The sequence below is a fragment of the Rhopalosiphum padi genome, chromosome 3, assembly GCF_020882245.1.
Source record: "Rhopalosiphum padi isolate XX-2018 chromosome 3, ASM2088224v1, whole genome shotgun sequence".
Lineage (NCBI taxonomy): Eukaryota > Metazoa > Arthropoda > Insecta > Hemiptera > Aphididae > Rhopalosiphum > Rhopalosiphum padi.
Window position 1 is genome coordinate 79315336 of NC_083599.1, and position 19439 is coordinate 79334774.

Sequence of the window (19439 nt, forward strand, 5' to 3'; positions counted from 1 at the left end):
TTGAAAACATTCAATTTATTTCCACTAACTTCATCTCAAGATAAATACTCATTAGCTGAATGCGGTTTTATATATTCAGGAAAAAAAGATATCGTTGAATGTTTTTGCTGTGGACTTATCTTACATAATTGGGAAAAAGATGATAATCCATGGATCGAACACTCAAGATGGAATCCGAAATGTATATATGTTCTATTATCAAAAGGAAATCAGTTTATTGAAAATGTGATAAAAAAATACGGTAATATTAACAACATTTGTGAATGTAATTGTGAATCTAGGTCATATGATACTGTTTTCTGACAAATTGTATGATTCTAACTTCTAACTTTTTTATGCTATGGTAAATAAATATTTATTATTATAATAAATAATTTAATTGTGTTAATACATGATATAATACCTCGTGAACATGTGGCCTAGTGGGATAACGCGTCTAGTTTAAATTAAATATGTTAATGTTTATAAAATTTCAGGTTCTATGGTTAGGTAAGTAGGTAAGTATAATAGACCTTTACTCGTTATCTGACTTGGCCACATGTTCACATTTTTTTTTTTTTTTTTAAATGTCTAGACCCCCCCCCCCATAGGTTTAGTATATAATATGTAGAAGTAAATAAAAATTACTAGTTTAAGCTAAGCTTCCTACTGATCATATTCATACTTAAAAACAATAGCTCTTTACTACATTTTTTTTTTTAATATTTTAGAAAATTATTGTTGTTCAAAAAGTGTTCACCATTGGTAGAACTCATCAACATATAATATGAATCCATCACTCGTTGTATCAAAATCAGTGTTCGATATCCGTCCTTTTAGCAAGAAAAGTGTGACGGTTGGACTTCTAGTTAATAAACAGATTTCAATTATTATATTATTAGAATGTAAATTAACTAAAAAAGTTGTAACGCTTGATCTAGAACAGTGGTGCACATTAATGTGTGAAAACAATTTTAATACAATTATTAATAATTTACATACTCGATGTAAACGTGTTAGAATTTCAGACAACTTTTTCTACTCTGTTAACGTAAACCAATCAACTATTGTTTTATATTCTAATGATAATTACATAACATTATCTCATGTTGATCTTCATCGTTTAAAACAATTACAACATTGTATAGACTTGTATATAGTTGAAAAACAGAAAAAGTTGGAATCATACCAAAAAACATTCGATACAGCTTACGCGTTAATCAAGGCTGACGTAAACGGGTTACCATTGTCTTGTCAACGAAACGAGTTTACAAACCAATATATTCAAAATTATGATTTCAGCTATAGGCTATAGCAATATACAAAGTGATGATATTTCATTCATGTACGAGCTATTACAATTTCATTTTAATTCTTTATCAAACATGATTTTGCAGGATTTAATAATATTGTAATAAAAAATATATATATATATTTATGAATTATGATTTTTTCAAAATATTTCGCTATCGAAAAAAATATATCATTATTTATTACTACTGCTTATATAGTTATATATTAACTATTAATAATAATTTTTATATTATTTTTTTTTTATTTTAACCTATGAATGTATTATTTTTTTTTATTTAAATAAAATAGACATAATATATTGTAATTAAAGTTTTATTATTTATTAAATGATTTCCACCACTATTATAAACATAGTTTATTACATATCAAACACGTGTAATTTTTTTCTTTGAATCCTTCATAAATCGGTCGAAAAGTGTTTGAACCAATTCATTTAGTTCACTCGATATGGCTTGGTCCTTTGCCTGATCGGTTATTGAAAGTTTCATCGAACACTCAGCATGTTTCCATCTGTAAAAAATATTCATACAAAAATTATTTTTTAAATTAATATCTTACTTAAAAAATAAATAACTATAGTATTAATGTATACTATAGTTATTTAGTTATATTCGAAGCGCGATAGTAAAATAATATTATATATCACCTGTCCTTAGAATCAACATGCTCAATGTTTTTTGTTTTATAATGCGACAACGTCCAATAGTCAGTCGATTTTTCGTCAGCAGGTGCCTTTACAATTAAAATCCCATCGTCTTGCCGAATGCTCATTGAATTTCTGACTTCGAGTGCAATTTTGTGATCTTTCATCATTTTCCCAATTTTATCTCGATAAGAAACATTCTTTAAAAAAATAATTTAATTATAATTTTGTTCACCTGATGGGTTATGTAAAATCACTCACTTTTTTCGATTTTTTTCCATTATTTTTTTTCTCACAGACCCTCTTTTGACTACCCGGTTTTGTTCCAGTTTGTCTATCTTGCGCTTCTATCATATCCACCTATAACAATATTTAAGCGATTAGTTAATGTTTTTTAGTTTATACACAGTTTTAATTAAATGTTTAATAATTTTAACATTTAAAAAAGTAATAGTAACGTTATATTTATCTTTACCAACTATGGCTTAATATTTGATTCTATTTAAATATAAAATATTATATCTATATAAATATATAGACATATTTTTTTTTTTATACTTACATCGTTTACAGCAAAGGATTCTTCATCATCACTCCTAAATGAATTGACCGACATTATTTTATTTTTTTGAAAAGTATTTTAATTTAATAAAAAAACAGAAAACTATTTGTATAAAAACATGGACTCGCTGTAGACTCGTCGAAGTAGACTGAAAAAGTTATATCAAAAGGCTTCCTTATATATGTGTTCTCTCCCCGGTCACAAGTAGTATGAGTTCATTATACGACCTCACCCTCGTTATTAAATTCTTCAAAACCAGATTTCTTTTTTTTTTTTCCTATTTAATACATTAATCAATAATAACCTTTTCTTATTTACAGATAAGCAGATTTCATAGTTTAATATATAATATGTAAATAACTCAAATTAATAATAGTTCTGAGAATTGCCAGTATTTTCGAAACGTGTTCGACTGTTTTTATTTAAAGTTCATTATACGACTACGACCTCGTCACTATATAATCTTTAAACCCAGGGTTTTTTTTTACCTATTTACTATATTTTGACATTTAACAATAACAACAGGTTCTTATTTGCAGATATACAGATTTCATTTTTTTTTTTTAGTATATAATGTACAAATATTTCAAATTAATAATAGTTCTGAGAATTGACAGTATTTTCGAAACGTGTTGGTCAATGTTTTTATTTAAAGTTCATTATACGACTACGACCTCGTCACTATATAATCTTTAAACCTAGAGTTTTTTTACCTATTAATATATTTAACAATAATAACCGGTTTTTTTATAAAGTTCATTACACGACCACGACATCATTACTATAATCTTCAAACCCAGGATGTTTTTATCTATTTAATATATTTTGGCATTTAGCAATAATAACAGGTTCTTATTTACAGATATACAGATTTCATATTTTTTAGTATATAATGTGCAAATATCTCAAATTAATCATAGTTCTGAGAATTGACAGTATTTTTCGAAACGTGTTCGTTAATGTTTTTATTTAAAGTTCATTATACGACTACGACCTCGTCACTATCGTTATATGATATAATCTTTAAACCCAGAGTTTTTTTTTACCTATTTAATATATTTTAGCATTTAGCAATAATAACAGGTTCTTAATTACAGAAATGCGGATATCGTATTAAAATATAACCTCCGACTCTGTAAACATAATATGAATATCATAAAAAAAAATAGTATACTTTCTATTAACACAATTGATTATAAGATTTTTAAAGAGATGGAAAATTGAGTACTATATAATAAGGAAATATTTTTTTAAAAACATTCAGTTTTATTGTGAACACAAGTATACGCAGAACACCAACATTTTTTTTTCAAACATCTACAGAAATTTAAATGTAAGTACTTATTGTTATTATTTCAGTTTTTATTGTATTATATAAAATTATTTATAATGAATCTAAAATTTTTTTTTAAAAAAATAAATAAATAGTTGAATATAATGCCAACTTTTATCATAATAACGCTACAGTAATGTAGCCTATATTATACGTCAGGTAACATTTTATTTAAAACAAAATAAACGATAATAATATGATAAAATTCAATATTTTCGTTCTTAAACTGTGATATGAACTTGGTTTTTTTATTATTATTATTATTAAGGATAAAAGAAATATCGATAATATTATAACCATTAAAAGAATATTAAAAATGATCTAATACAAGTTTTTTTTATTTTTTTAAATTTTTTTTCTATCGGTCTATTTTATTTAAATATTGTCTATTAATGAAATAAATTAAACATTTTTTTTTTAACCATTTTTATTACTAGTAATAGTCCTAATCTATACTTAACAATAAAAAAAATATATAATATAAATACTTATAAATTAAAGAATAATACAATGGAATCTCAAATCAAATATGTCAACACATTAATCGAGGAAAAATTAAATCAAAGACAGCAAAATGATGAATTTTCAAATAGAGAGGAAGAAATTAAAAAAGAAAAGATTAGAATAATAAATAAAAATATTCGTCAGGCATATAAAAAAAAAATACCGAACCTAGTAGAAATAATAAATTTAAGAGATGAAAAAAATAACATTTTTAAGCGAGTACAATTATACTAATTATATTGGTTTACAATGCGATAGACGCATACGCAAAAATTTATCAAATTTGTATGATCAACTAGACGATCTAAAAAATGGTAATTGTGAATTTGTTTCTATATTAAATTATAATCGTCCGATTTCAAATCACTAGTTATTCAATTAACCATATTTAATTTAGTTTTATTTTAATGTTATTATTGATTGAACTATTATTAATTGTTATTTTTATAAAATAAAAAAATAAATATATCAACATTCTGAATTATTTTTTTTACTTTAACAAAAAAATAAAGAATATTAGGTATACACTGAACCTAAATAGAAAATAAACATTGCTAATGATATGAAACTGTTTTAATATAAATAATTATAAAGATGAAGATAAAAAGTTTTTTTGAAAAGCGGAAATTTAAGTTAATCACAGAATAATGAGTACTATTTGTATCCACAATAAAATAAATATTAAATATTATAATTATGTTTTTCAAAAAATACTGTCCATTTATAATAAATAGCATGTAATACATTTGGTTAACATTAATTTTCAATCTTAACTCGTCAACTATTGATATGAAATAAGACAAGTATTGTTTTTGTAAATAGTTCATATATTCGTAAAATTTTCATAGAAAATGACCTTCTGTAGATGTGGTCGGTTGTATGAATCAATGAATCTAGCGTACAGATGGCAAAGCTCCAGTGACTTTTATAGTTCCACATTACACTTGTTTTGTGTGTCGCTTAGACGATTCGTTAACATTTATAACCGACCCGAATCCGATAATTCGGTGGCTACAACGGTGTGGAATAACATATGAAACTATTTTAAAAACTAAGTTTTATTCGAGTCAATAGTTGGTTTGGTAAAATATATTTAAAAAAAATTTTCCATATTTTTTTTAGATAAAATATATAATACAAAAAAATATTTTTTATAGAAAAAATGGATTTAGAAATGGATTATGCACATCCATTATTTGATCATATCAAAAACGAAATCAAAAGACTAAAAAATGAAATGGATAACAACGAAAAACAAGAAATACTAGATCAGAGAGAAAGAAAAACTGCGCTAACTTTAATTAAAAGAGACATTAAAATGTTAAAACATGAAAAATTTTTAGCAAAAACATACTCATTTGACACAGAAAAAGAAAAAAATTTAAAAGAAAGAATAAAAAAATTAAAGGAAACACAACAGCTTGTGAAAAATTATTATGCCCTTTATTCGTATACAAGTTTTGAAAGAGATAATTCAACTCATAACCTATGCAATAAATTTTATGTATTATTACGCGACATGAAAGCACTAACAGAACCTATTGATTTTATTAATTAAATTTATATTACTTGAAACATTAGATATTATTTATTTTACTCAATGATTTTTTTTATTTAATAAAAATAAAATATTTATATATATTTAAAGAGAAAAAAAAATGTTTTTTTTATTATAGCCTTACTATGAAAAGAAAAGTAATTACAAAATATCAGCGTATGAATACGTCGGGAACCGGAATGATTGAAATCGAGAGATTTAAAAAATGTTCAAAAACTTTCATCATCAAGAACAGCAAGAAATATACAGACTATAAATCATTTTTTAGTTATATTTCAGATAAGCTAATTTCTAAGTTGAAAAAATCATGTTTAAATACATCGATAAAATTTAATATACATGTTGACACTGTTTACGAACGTCCAGTAACCCATGATATTCAGGATATGGCTTTTAAAACTTCAAACATTTTAGCATGTAATTCATCTGATTTTACTATTTTATTGAACAGAATGTTTAATAAAATATTAACTGAGGAATCAGAATTTATTGCAAAAGGTTCAGGTTGGTCACTTGTATGAATAGATGGGTTACAATTAAGAATTAATTTAGTAAACCCTTTGAAAGGAAGTTCATATATTGATTTACCTATATTTATAAAAAAAAAAAAAGCCATTATAAATGTTAGAAATAAAGATGAATATTGTTTTAAATATTCTATACTTAGCAAATATGATAAACGTTCGAATAAATCACGATTTAACCAAACGTATTTCAATATTCTAGAAAAAAAAAGTGGATTAAATTTTAAATGTATTGATTTTCCGACACCAATAAAACAAATAAAAAAATTTGAACGTCTAAACAATGTTTCAGTTAATATTTATAGTTTAAATAATAAAAGTAATATTTTTCCTTTATGTATAAGTAAAATAGAAAGAAAAAATCATTTTGATCTATTTTTATACAATAACGATAAAACATTTCATTATTGTTATAATAAAGATTTCTCAAGATTTATTAGAAGTCAGAAAACTAAAAATTGTTCTAAGTTAATTATTTGTAAGAGATGTTTTACAATTTTCGGGAATAAACCGTGTAAAAGTAAACTTTGGGGTGAAGAAGGATTGATTAAACATAAGCAAATGTGTGATAAGAATGAATTAGGAAGACCAATAATGTTTGAAGAAGGAAAAGATGATGAATTCATATATTTTAAAAGTTATAAAAAAACCAATAGAATACCGTTTGTTATTTATGCTGACTTTGAATGTATTTTAAACCCTAAACAGACTATAGAGTTGAATAAAAGTAGTAAAAAATCTAAGGTTTCTAAAACCCATATTACTTATTTACATGAAATTATGAGTTATGCGTTTTATGTAAAAGTTGACTATGACAGTATAACAGAAAAGCTATTGCATCAATTTAAAATTCCAACAAAGATAATAATGTATAGAGGTAAAGATGCAGCAAAATAGTTTATGGAAAATATGATCGATATTGGAAAAAAGATAAATGATGTATATGAAATTAATATACCAATGACTACATTGACTGAAACGGAAGAAAAACAATTTCAGAGAGCGGAGGTTTGTGAAAAATGTTTATTATCTTTTAAAAAAAATAATATATATATATATATATATATATATAGATGTTACAAAAATTCCAAACGATTCAAAAGTTGGTTATATATTAGAAGTCGATATTGATTACCCTAAATATTTACATAAAAAACATAACGATTTTCCATTTTTACCTTTAAACGAATGTCCTCCAAATTCAAAAGTTAAAAAATTAATTACTACGTTATCACCGAAAAAAAATTATATTATACACTATAAAAATTTAAAACAAGCAATTGCTAATGGACTTAAATTAAAAAAAATTCATCGAGCTATCCGATTTTCACAAAGTAAATGGATGGCCCCATATATTGAACTCTGTACAAATATGAGAGTAAAAGCTAAAAACAACTTTGAAAAAAATTTTTGGAAGTTATTAATTAATAGTGTTTTTGGTAAATGTATGGAAAATGTGCGTGCTAGAATTTCTTTAAAGTTGGTTTCATCAACTAGAAAAGCAAGTAAATTAATGATGAAAACTAACTTTAAAGATAGAACTATATACTCTGAAAATCTTATGGCTATTCATCAACATAAGGAAACTATTAAATTTGATAAAGCAATTTATGTAGGATTCGCAATTTTAGATGTTTCAAAAACATTTATGTATGATTTTCATTATAATGTGATGAAAAAAAAATATGGTAACAAAATAAATTCTTTATACTCGGATACAGATTCTATGGTATATGCTATTCGAACACACAATTTTTTTAATGATATAAGATATGATTTATCACCGTTTTTTGATACATCAAATTATCCTATCGATCATTATTGTTTTAGTGAAATTTATAAAAATCAGCCTGGTTATTTCAAAGATGAAATGGGTGGAAAAATTTTAAAAGAATTTGTTTCATTAAGACCGAAATTATACGCTTACAGAACTGTGGACGACATTGAGGTAAAAAAAGCTAAAGGTGTGAAAAAATATGTAATTGAAAAACATATGCAATTTAGACATTATAAAGAAATATTAAATGCATATATAAACCATAAAAATGTTGATGATAAACAAACATGTAGAAACATGAATTTTATTCAATCGAATAAACATATCGTCCATTCTAAAACAATGAATAAACTTGTATTAAGTGCTAACGATGATAAACGTTATATAATGAATGATGGGATTAAGACACTAGCGTATGGACATTACTAAATTAAAAAATAATAATAATAATAAATAAAAAAATAAATTACATACATTAAAAAAAATCTTTATTTTAAAATATCTGCTGACGATATCCACGAATTATGACTTGAATCGAAACCCATCCATTTAACAAGCATTTTATCTTTAACTTTTTTTATAATACGCTCAATTAAAAAGGTGTTCGGGAAATCAGTTAATTTAATTTCTTGTTCATAAAAACCTCCTAGAATTATATTATTTGATTCATCCTTTAGTTGATAAGTTATCGGGTTTGTATGTAAAACTTTTGTTATTGTAAAAATTTCCGTTGTCCAATTCGGTGTATATCCTTTACTAAATATATGTTTGTATTTTGATATTCTCACTTTATCATTAATTTTATGTTTTGGTTTATAAAATGTTTTATTATCTATTTGTACATTTGATTTAATTTTACTTGTATTCATTCGAGCTTCATACGGTGTACACTTAATTGTTCTATGTTTTGTATGATTATAATTATAAATAATTTTTGTTATTGTATTATACCAATTCCATGTACCTGTTGCAGTAAAATGTTTATATATATTATTTTTAAGTGTTCGTATAACACGTTCACCAATTGAACACTTGATAACGCTATACGAACTGTAATGTTTAATTTTATATTTTTTCATTAAATCTTGAAATTGATTGTTATAAAATTCTGTACCATTATCTGTTTGTAATAATTTTGGATTAGCTTGTTTTAATATATTAAACATACCTTTTGTACATTCTTTTCCTGTTTTATTTTTCAATGATTCTACCCATACATATTTTGTGTATGTATCTATAACAACTAAAATGTATTTAAAACCAAGATTTTGATTGGAATGAGATTGCATGTCCATTAAATCAGCTTGCCAAAGGTCATCCTTAAATCGTGTTATTACACTACGTCTAGGAAATATTTTTCTTGCAGGTCGATGTAGCTCATTGGCTATACACTCTAATGTAGACATTATACTATTATATTCCTTTCACGTAATTCTTCTAAAATAGATATGATTTCATTATTTACACCAGTATTACCAGCAATTCGAGATGATGTTATAAGATTTAATCTAGTAACTAATTCATTCGGATCATCATAGTACACTAATTGTGTTTGAGGTATTACATCTTTATATAAACCGGAACCTTTCTTAGTCGTTGGCGATAAACTAAATTTAAATAGCTGACCTGTTGGAGGTTCTGTAATTTTAGAACTATTCGTAGGAGAAGAAAAATCAAATGAAGCATTTTTTATGTTTGAATCATCAATAACGTTTCTTCGTTTAGCGCTTGAACTAGATAAAAAGTTATCAAATTGTTTTAAATTTAATCGGGAATTTGGAGTTTTAATTTTTGCGTTATTAATTTTTAATATTTCCTCGTTTAATTGTTTTTCTTCAATTTTCATTCGTTCATAAAGAGGTTTTACAACATTCATCCATTTGAAATATCCTGAAGTTTTAGGTTTCCCGTCTGCTTTTAAAAAGACTTTAGTTATTTTTAAAATATTATAATATGATTCCATGTCTTCCATAGTCATATTTTTTGGTACTTTTTCACATAATAAAGACCAAAGTCCTTTAGTCCAAGGATAGTAATTATCGAGCAAGTGTAATTTACCGTGTTCGAAAGTAACAGGCATATTTGATATTTTAAGTTGATTATTAACCGCATCGTAATGCATACCATAAGATTTATCATAACGTTGTGATTTAGGATTTGAAATTAAAAAATTGTCAAACAATGAATTCAGTACACTATCGCTATCTTCATCACTAGCGTACACGGTTTCTTCTTTTTTGATAGTGTCGGAAATATGTGAAGTGTTTTTTTCTGACAGTGTACTCAATGGTTCCAGTAAAGGTTTAAATGTATCACGAAAATAGTTATCAGAATCTATAATACCACGCTTCATATCCATTATTTTACGTTTGATATTTTTTTTTGATGTTACCAAATTTTCTAACAAAACTTTGTCTTTATTCATTGCAAATAATAAACTTGATATAACTGCTTCGTCCGACTTTAGATAATACTATGCAGATTTTAATACTATTACAACTGTATTTATATTATTATTTTATTTTAATGAAAGAATGGAAACCACATCTATATCTACCTTCATTCATTTCACGTGTTTTATCGATAACCATAAATCAATAATCATTATGATTCCAACATAGATGAGAAATTTTCCGAAATTCAGAGAAATCCATATCTGCTGATGAATGGTCATTGAATATATGGCGTAAATTCGTATCATCTTGTTTAAGTATTATTAAAAAGTTTGAGTTATCTCTTACTAACTGTTTTGGTATTTTAGAATATGTTTGTGCTAAATAAAATACAGAACTAGCACCTGAATGTCTACACATTGAGAAGAATTCTCTAATTACAGATTGTGGATCACAAATCACGTCATCAAAAATTATGATAGAATTTTTCTTAGTTAAGTTTGGTTTTATAACTTTATCAGCACTTGAAAAAATGAAAAAATTGGCACCTTTTATATCATCTATTATTTTTTTTAGTAAAACATATTTTTCTTGATTAGAATTTTTAGAGTATAAATAGATATTCTCAAATCTTAATCCGTTTTCATGCGTGATTAGGTTATACATTATATTTGTTTTACCTGAACCACTAGGACCAACTATAATAGCACGTATAGTATCAGGTAATAATGGTCCGTGTCTTGATGGTTTCTTTATTATTTGAGCATCTACATTTAAAATATCTAATTTATCTTTCTGTACAATCAAATCCATTTTCTTATAAACACTCTAGAATTTTCAAATTATAATCAGTTATAGATAATGCGTTCAACACGTAAGTGGGAATCAGATAAGACTGGCAAAGGTTTCGTAAATTTCCTTATAAATAGTCTCCCGTTTGAAGCCCATGTTCCAAAATATCAGTATTGTGGACCTGGTACGAAATTAAAAAAGAGGTTAGATCGTGGCGATAAAGGAATAAACCCATTGGATACTGCATGTCGTGATCACGATATTGTGTGAAACTAGCAAAAATTTAGAAGATAGACATAACGCTGATAAGGTGTTAGAACTCCGTGCTTGGGAAAGATTTAAAGCAAAAGATACACCTAGAAAAGAGAAAATTGTAGCGTACGCAGTAGCTAACACAATGAAAGCTAAAAGAAAAATAGGTATGGGCTGTAAAGGTAAACGGGGACGTGTTAATAAAATAAAAAATGGGACACGAGCTGCGATAAAAAAAAAAAAGGTTAAGAAAAATTATAGAGGTAAAAGACTGATTCTAGCACCGGGTCAGACAGGTGGTACAATTCCCTTAATACCTATTTTCGCAGGATTATCAGCACTTGGTAGTTTAATGTCTGGAAGTGCTAGTGTATATAATGCAATCCAAAATTCAAAAAGAAAAAAAGGTAACGGATTAAAAAATAAAGGATCAAGAAAAAAAAAACTGATGAAAACGTTACCTAACAGACCACTTACATCTAGAGATATTATAAAATATGTTACAAAGTTTAATATCAATCATTTCCGTGGCGTCTTTTCACGAGATGACTTGCCTAAAAAACCTCATCAGATTGAATGTGGTATATTAAACTTGGACGTATCTTCAGGTGATGGAAGTCATTGGGTAGCGTTTTATAAAAATAAAGATAAAGTTATTTATTTTGATAGCTTCGGTGATTTACCTCCACCAATTGAATTACAAAAATACTTTAAGGGAAACAAAATTATATATAACTAGTCAAATTATCAAGATTATAACACATTTAATTGCGGACATTTATGTCTTGATTTTTTACAATGTATGAATCAATCACATTAAGTTTGACAGGTAATGATACTACATTATCTGCAAATTATTTTCCATCTCTAAACGTCAACGAGGACTCGGAAATAGCTTTGATATGTTTACAAACGTTTAATTCATTTCCGAACATAAATTCAACTAATAACAGATTGGAAATAGAAGTTATCGGAGACACAGATAATAGATTTATTGAAAATGCGAAATTTGTATATGAATTTGAAGAAGGTTCTTATGACATTGATGATATTAACAATAAAATTGGTAAAGAGTTATTAACCTTTAATAAACTAAAGAGAACATATTTATCATTCAGTATGATTATGGATCATATAGATTTTAGAACACATATAAGATGTGATGGAAGACTATATTTTGATATTCCAAACAGTATAGGCTCTGTATTAGGGTTTGAAAAAAAAAAATATTTTTCACGCGATGATCTTCACCGATCAGAAAAAGCTGTAAATTTGAACACAATTAATTGTTTAAAAGTATTGTGTAATGTTTCACAAGGTTCATTCAACAATCATCTTCAAAGTTATTCAATTTATGAGTTTTTTCCGACCGGTAGAACAGGAACAAAAGTGACTCAATCACCACTAAACCTTATATATTATAAACTTAACAAAATAAATATCGATTCAATAACTATTCAATTAGTTGATCAGAACAATAAACCGATTGATAATTTCAAGGAGACATTAACAGTTGTTCTACATATTAAACGTCATGGATCTTAAAACTAATTTAAATTTAAAGTTTTTCTAGAAATAAATATGTATGAATCAATCACATTAAGTTTAACTGGGAATGAAACCACACTATCTTCAAATTATTTCCCGTCTCTAAACGTGTACGAAGACTCTGAAATAGCTTTGTTATGTTTACAAACGTTCAATTCGTTTCCAAACATAAATTCTTCTAATAACAAATTTGCAATACAAGTAATAGACGAGTATAATAATAATAATAATGAGAATATATGTTATATTGCATTAAAAACGGGATGTTACGAAATTGTAGATATTAACCGTCAAATTAAGAAGCAAATAAATTCTTACAATGAAGAAAATGGTACAAAAATAACATTCGATATTTCAGTTGACCATAATGATTTTAGATCATACATACAATGTAATGGTATAATTATGTTTAATATGATTAATGGGATAGCACCCATATTAGGATTTGAAAAACGAGACTATCCTCCGGAGTATGTAACTCATCGATCGGAAAAAGCTGTAAATTTAAACACAATTAATTCTATAAAAGTGATGTGTAATATAGCTCAAGGATCATTCAACAATCACCTTCAAAGTCATACGATTTACGAGTTTTTTCCGAGTGAAAAGACTGGGACAAAAGTTGTTCAATCACCGCCAAATTTAATATATTATAAATTAAATAAAATAAATATTGATTCAATAACTGTACAATTAGTTGATCAGGATTTTAATCAAATCGAAAATTTTGGTGAGACATTAACAGTTGTGTTACATATTAAACGTTACGGTTCTTAAGATGGGATTAAAATTCAATATAAACCCATTACTTCACGTTAATCGAGCTAGTCACACAACTAAAGTGTTACCGATAACACCGACTAAAGTAAAAAAATTAACGGTGAAAAATAAAAAAATTTTAAAGGCTCTTGGTTATAAACTAAATCATAATGCCTGAAAGTGATATTTTGGATATAAGTTCACGGTTCGAAACGGATTCTAAAATTACGAAAATTGAATATCATTCATATACACCGTATACAACTTCATTTAATAATAATGATGAAATACGTATATCAATCCAGCAAACAGATGTTTATCCGTATCTGCATGAAAGTTTTATATTTATAGAAGGTTCAATATCAGATGCTATAAAAGTAAAACTTTCTAATAATGGTTTTTCCTATCTTTTTGAACAAATACGACTTGAAATCAATGGGATAGAAGTAGATAGCACACGTGCACTTGGTATTACAAGCTCATTGAAAGGTTATCCATCAGGTACGCCAGATAACTTTAATTGTTATGAAAATGCGGGTTGGATTTTTAAAAATAATACAAACCCTGTAAATGTTAATGGTGAATTTAGTGCCTGCATTCCGCTGAAATATTGGTTAGGTATATTTGAAGACTTTAAAAAAATATTAGTTAATTCTAGATTAGAACTAATATTAACTCGAAGTCATAGTGATTTAAATGTGCTAAACGTAAAAACTAGTGGAAGTGCTACTTCTGGAAAAGTTGTTTTGAATAAAATTGTTTGGAAGGTACCACATATCACTGTTGATGATGAAGAAAGGTTGAAATTATTAAAACTTATAGAAAAAGAAAAAAGTTTGTTTATCCCGTTCAGATCTTTTGAAACCTTTGAATATCCTGAACTCGGGACCACTAAAAAAGTTGTATGGAACCTGAAAACTGCTTCGAAATTAGAAAAACCTCGTTTCATAATAATTGGGTTACAAAAGGGGCGTAAAAATTCAATAGAAAAAGATTGTAGTGTATTTGATCATTGTAATCTAACAAATGTAAAAGTTTTATTAAACTCAATAGCTTATCCGTATGATAACTTAAATTTAGATTTTTCTAAAAATAATTTTACCTTATTATATGATATGTATACATCATTTCAAGAATCATACTACGAAAAAAATATTCGGAACCCAATATTAAGTCCTTCTACTTTTCTAACAAACGCTCCAATTGTAGTTATCGATACTTCGAAACAGAATGATTCAGCAACAGCTTCATCAGTAGATGTTCAACTAGAAATTGAATCATCAGAACCTCTTACAGGTGTAACTGCTTATTGTTTATTAATTCATGATCGTATTGTAGAATATGTACCTTTCACTAGAGAAGTAAGAAAACTAGTATAAATAATTTAGAATTAAGGATGTATAATATTTGATGAAAAAACATATTATTAAATTATTTTTTTTATTTTAATCAAACAGTGTTCTTATTCAATAAAAAAAACAATTATTTTTTTAAAAAAAGTGTTTAAAAATCAATTCTAGATGTGTTTTTTCGTGTTACAGGGAAAAAAAAATGGCTTGAGCCGGATAGTCCCCCTTAAACTTTTAAAATCTCCCTGACCGAAAGTGCTCAGAACATACATTATGGTTTTTGAAAAACAGTGTTTTTTCGTGTTACAGGGAAAAAAAATGGCTTGAGGCGGATAGTCCCCCTTAAACTTTTAAAATCTCCCTGCCTAAAAGTGCTCAGAACATACATTATGGTTTTTGAAAAAACAGTGTTTTTCGTGTTACAGGGAAAAAAAATGGCTTGAGGGGGAAAGTCCCCCTTAAACTTTTAAAATCTCCCTGCCCAAAAGTGCTCAGAACATACAAATACATACTACTATATAATATATATCAACCTACTTCTAAAATATCAATATATAAGAAAATTTTTTGTATATGACAATAAACAAAACAAGATACAGTTTATCCCCCCCCCCCCCATTAGAAAAAGCTGAGCACGCCCCTGGCCAGTTCAACGGAAAATTAAGTCGTAATAATCGCATTCCTATTTCCTAGCTTTCACAGTAGATAAAACCAAATTAATTTTATTTATAATAAAAACTTACAAAATATTGTATGTATACCAACTATAGCGTTTGGTGTAAGGAGAGCCGACTGAGCCGAGTCACTCCTCATAAGGGTATTTACGGTTATAAATAAAATCGAACGGAATAACAATTACTGATAAATACTACGAAAATAAATGTATATTTATACGGTACTGATACACATACCACATTATCAATTAATCAATTAACAGTATTTACACATCTATAATAATATAGTGAAACATAATATTAATTTCTAAGTTACTATCTCATAATAATAATATACGAAATATTTCTCCGTGTTGATTCATTTTGTGTAAATAAATTTTTTTTTTTTGTAAGTCTGGGCCTCGGGCGCTCCATATAAATAATAAAATAACGATTATATATCATGGAATATGATAAATGCTCACTTGGACAATTTTTGGAGGGCCCTAAGCTTTAGCTTGTGTAGCTTATACTATTTTTTTTAAAGTTATTTATAAATCCGGCACCATGTTATACGAGTCTAAATACACTATATTAACGCACGCAAAATATTAGTGTGTTATTTAGGTAGGGGTCTAGGTTTCGAATCCACTCGTGGTGCGGTTAGTTAAAAAATGCGGCCTTATTTTTTTTTTTTTCTATCCGGACATCACTTTGTGCACTCTACGCGAAGTCGGAGCGCTAAAATTGGGAGTCTATCTGATTGCGTATGGAAGTTACAATGTGACGAAACATAGAACATTGTTTTGCGACATCGCATTCAGTAACTTCACAGGTAGGGATATTAACGGTGCCTACAACATCTCCGCGATACCCATAGGCACTAATATTAAACTTCACATTACACAAAATAACTACTATATAACATCTCTGAGAACCTTTTTTGCACACAGGGATAATTTTAAAATAATGTTGACTTTTTTGCTATTTTGGTATCTTACCTACCTAATTAAATTTTATACTTTTTAAAATTTATTTTTGATAAAAAATGTTTAATGTAAGATTCCTCATAACTCATAAGTTGTTCTTATACGTAAATCCATTTTTTTTGATTATAAGCGTTTAAAGATTAAATTTGTCGAAATAACGAAACTTTTCAAATTCTTTTGACAATTAATATAATCTATAAAGTTACCTAGTGGCTAGTACTTCCCACCTTTTAAAAAAAAAACAAAATTTATATAATTATGAAACATCGCTAAAGGTAACAGGGTCCTACGGAATAAAAAATACGTTATGGCTAGTTATAACTAATAACTTATAAGTAATGATTCATTACTAATGAATAATATAATTTATTTTTATTATAATATAATGAATTATTAGGTAGGTACTTACGTGACTCCATTTTTTTTACCATTATTATCATATCGGTATCCATCATGTTTCATTGTAGAAGTTAGTTAGTTCAGCAAATATAATAAAATAATAATATTCAAAATTTTAAAGTACCTACATTAATCCTCCTTAAAGGCTTGATGAAGAATGACATATTCAAAAACCAAAACTCAAAAATAAGATTTGAATAGTACCTAATATGTTATATAATGTAATTATTTGTAGAAACATAGAATTATGTGACATTATGCCGTATGCCCGTATACATATACATATTATACACATATACCCCTATTATATATGAGTATAAGTAGATATAACTTATTTAATATAACTATATAATTCAGTGAATTTAAACAAAAATAAAAACCATTCAAAAGAGTCGTCTAGACATTCTGCATACTTACCTTTGTAAACCTACTGTACCCATTAAACGTAACATTAAATATGTCTAGACTAAATAATTATTATAATAATAATTAAAATAAAATATAACTTTCGAGCACGGTTATCTACTTAGGTTGGAACACGACTCTTATCGCGTGTCTATACTCCGTTTCACGAGAGAAGGTACACGAGTCGCGCATCCGACTGCCGCCGTCAAACAGCGCGGAGGCCAAATTTCCCCCACTTTTTACTGCCCGGCGGCTAGCCAAATCGATTATACACCCCGATAACATTCGGTGTAACGTTTAGTTGCCGTTTAAATTTTGTTATGTACGTTAGCAGCGCTAACTACGTATGCGAACGAGTCGTTGCCGACCGCAGCCGGAACATTTTACGATCGTGAACGAACGGGCGACATTGGTGGGAGATGCGCATCGACGGACGAAAAAACGTGTACCTTCTCTCTTGAAACGGAGTATAGAAACGGTGTAATGATGTACTAACAGCGCTAGCTGCAAGTTCCCCTACTTTAACATTGGGTTATATGTACAATTTTCAATATTTTCATATTTTCTTCTTATTTAAGCAAAAAAAAAATGCTTTTACGGACAAAGTGAATACCACCAAAATTGAAGATCATGAAATTTTACAGAATGTAGCATATTAATTGTAATAAAGTACCTAAAAAGTAATTAGTAATTTAGTTGAAGTATACTTGTGAACTACACATTTTATTAACTGTAATATTTTATACTTACCTATGTATGTTTATATATTTAAATATATAAATTATTTATAACATAGCAGTATTAATGAAATTTTATTTATTTATACTCCAATTCAGCGGTCCTCAAATTTTTTATATCCGCGTACCATATACACTATAATAGTACTATATAGTTATTAGTGTTATTACTTATTATAGTAGGGCGCGGATTTATATGCATTAAAAACCTACAAAATATGTGTTAAAAAATCTTGAATATACATAAATATATGCACTTAAATGTTAAAACATGCTTAAACAATAAAAATATGCATAACAAATTAGCAAAAACTATTTATTTTTTAAACATTTGTTATACAATAGGTATATTTAAAAAAATTACGGAATCCTACTATAGATACTAATTTACCTATCTTCATTTTTTTTGTCACTCATCAGTTTCATCATCTTGGTATATCTCTCTGTTTTATCTTCCCAATTATTGATCTAAGGTCATATTTGGGAAAACCGTTTATTCATAATCTTCCAAGCCTGAATATGTTAAACTAGAAGTATTGACATGTAAACTTTTCCTTAGGTTAACTACATCAAAAAGAAGTACACCATGTTTCTCTTTATTGGTCATATTTACTACTCTTTTACCTAGTAGTTTTAAAAAATCTTGATCAAATCCACAGGAATTTTTTATCATAGACAGCTGTCTTCGGATAGTTTTGGGATGTGGCAGAGGTAAAAGTGCACTATTTCTGAGATATTTATAAACACTAGAAGATCGTATATTTAAAAGCAAACAAAACATCAACCAATTTTCAGAATATCTCCGATTCTTGGCATTTTTTACTCTACTAGCAGCAAAACATTCTTCGATTAATGTACGCTGAGATTCATTCATCCCATCACAATGATTAATTGTGTTTTTAATAGAAGTCTCAGAAAACTGTGCCATAGCTTTTTGAGCTTTACTGAGTTCCAATTTTAGGTCAATAA

General features: G+C 27.0%; 3 protein-coding genes across 3 annotated transcripts; 2 read left to right on the top strand and 1 right to left on the bottom strand.

The window, feature by feature from the left end:
• Positions 1–1591: 1591 nt before the first annotated feature.
• On the bottom strand, positions 1592–2552 carry LOC132925972 (uncharacterized). Its single transcript, XM_060990327.1, has 4 exons — positions 2499–2552; positions 2198–2296; positions 1940–2136; positions 1592–1803 (listed from the first exon to the last, which is right to left on the bottom strand). Exons 1-4 carry the CDS (start codon positions 2550–2552, stop codon positions 1659–1661), a joined length of 495 nt encoding a protein of 164 aa, XP_060846310.1. The 3' UTR covers positions 1592–1658.
• A 3454-nt stretch (positions 2553–6006) lies between these two features.
• On the top strand, positions 6007–7419 carry LOC132925973 (uncharacterized; the record flags this gene model as incomplete). The annotated part of the gene is given in 1 exon segment (XM_060990328.1): positions 6007–7419. A coding segment is annotated over 1 exon segment (1308 nt), but the record flags the coding sequence as incomplete, so codon positions are not given.
• A 5793-nt stretch (positions 7420–13212) lies between these two features.
• Positions 13213–14098, top strand: LOC132927900 (uncharacterized). Its single transcript, XM_060992476.1, has one exon. It carries the CDS (start codon positions 13213–13215, stop codon positions 13954–13956), a length of 744 nt encoding a protein of 247 aa, XP_060848459.1. The 3' UTR covers positions 13957–14098.
• The last annotated feature ends 5341 nt before the right edge of the window (positions 14099–19439 follow it).

Coding starts and splice junctions, on each gene's coding strand:
- LOC132925972 (XM_060990327.1), bottom strand. CDS start 2,552: ATGTCGGTCAATTCATTTAGGAGTGATGATGAAGAATCCTTTGCTGTA. Junction 2,297..2,498: donor AATCCTTTGCTGTAAACGAT/GTAAGTATAAAA, acceptor ATATTGTTATAG/GTGGATATGATAGAAGCGCA. Junction 2,137..2,197: donor ATGGAAAAAAATCGAAAAAA/GTGAGTGATTTT, acceptor ATTTTTTTAAAG/AATGTTTCTTATCGAGATAA.
- LOC132927900 (XM_060992476.1), top strand. CDS start 13,213: ATGTATGAATCAATCACATTAAGTTTAACTGGGAATGAAACCACACTA.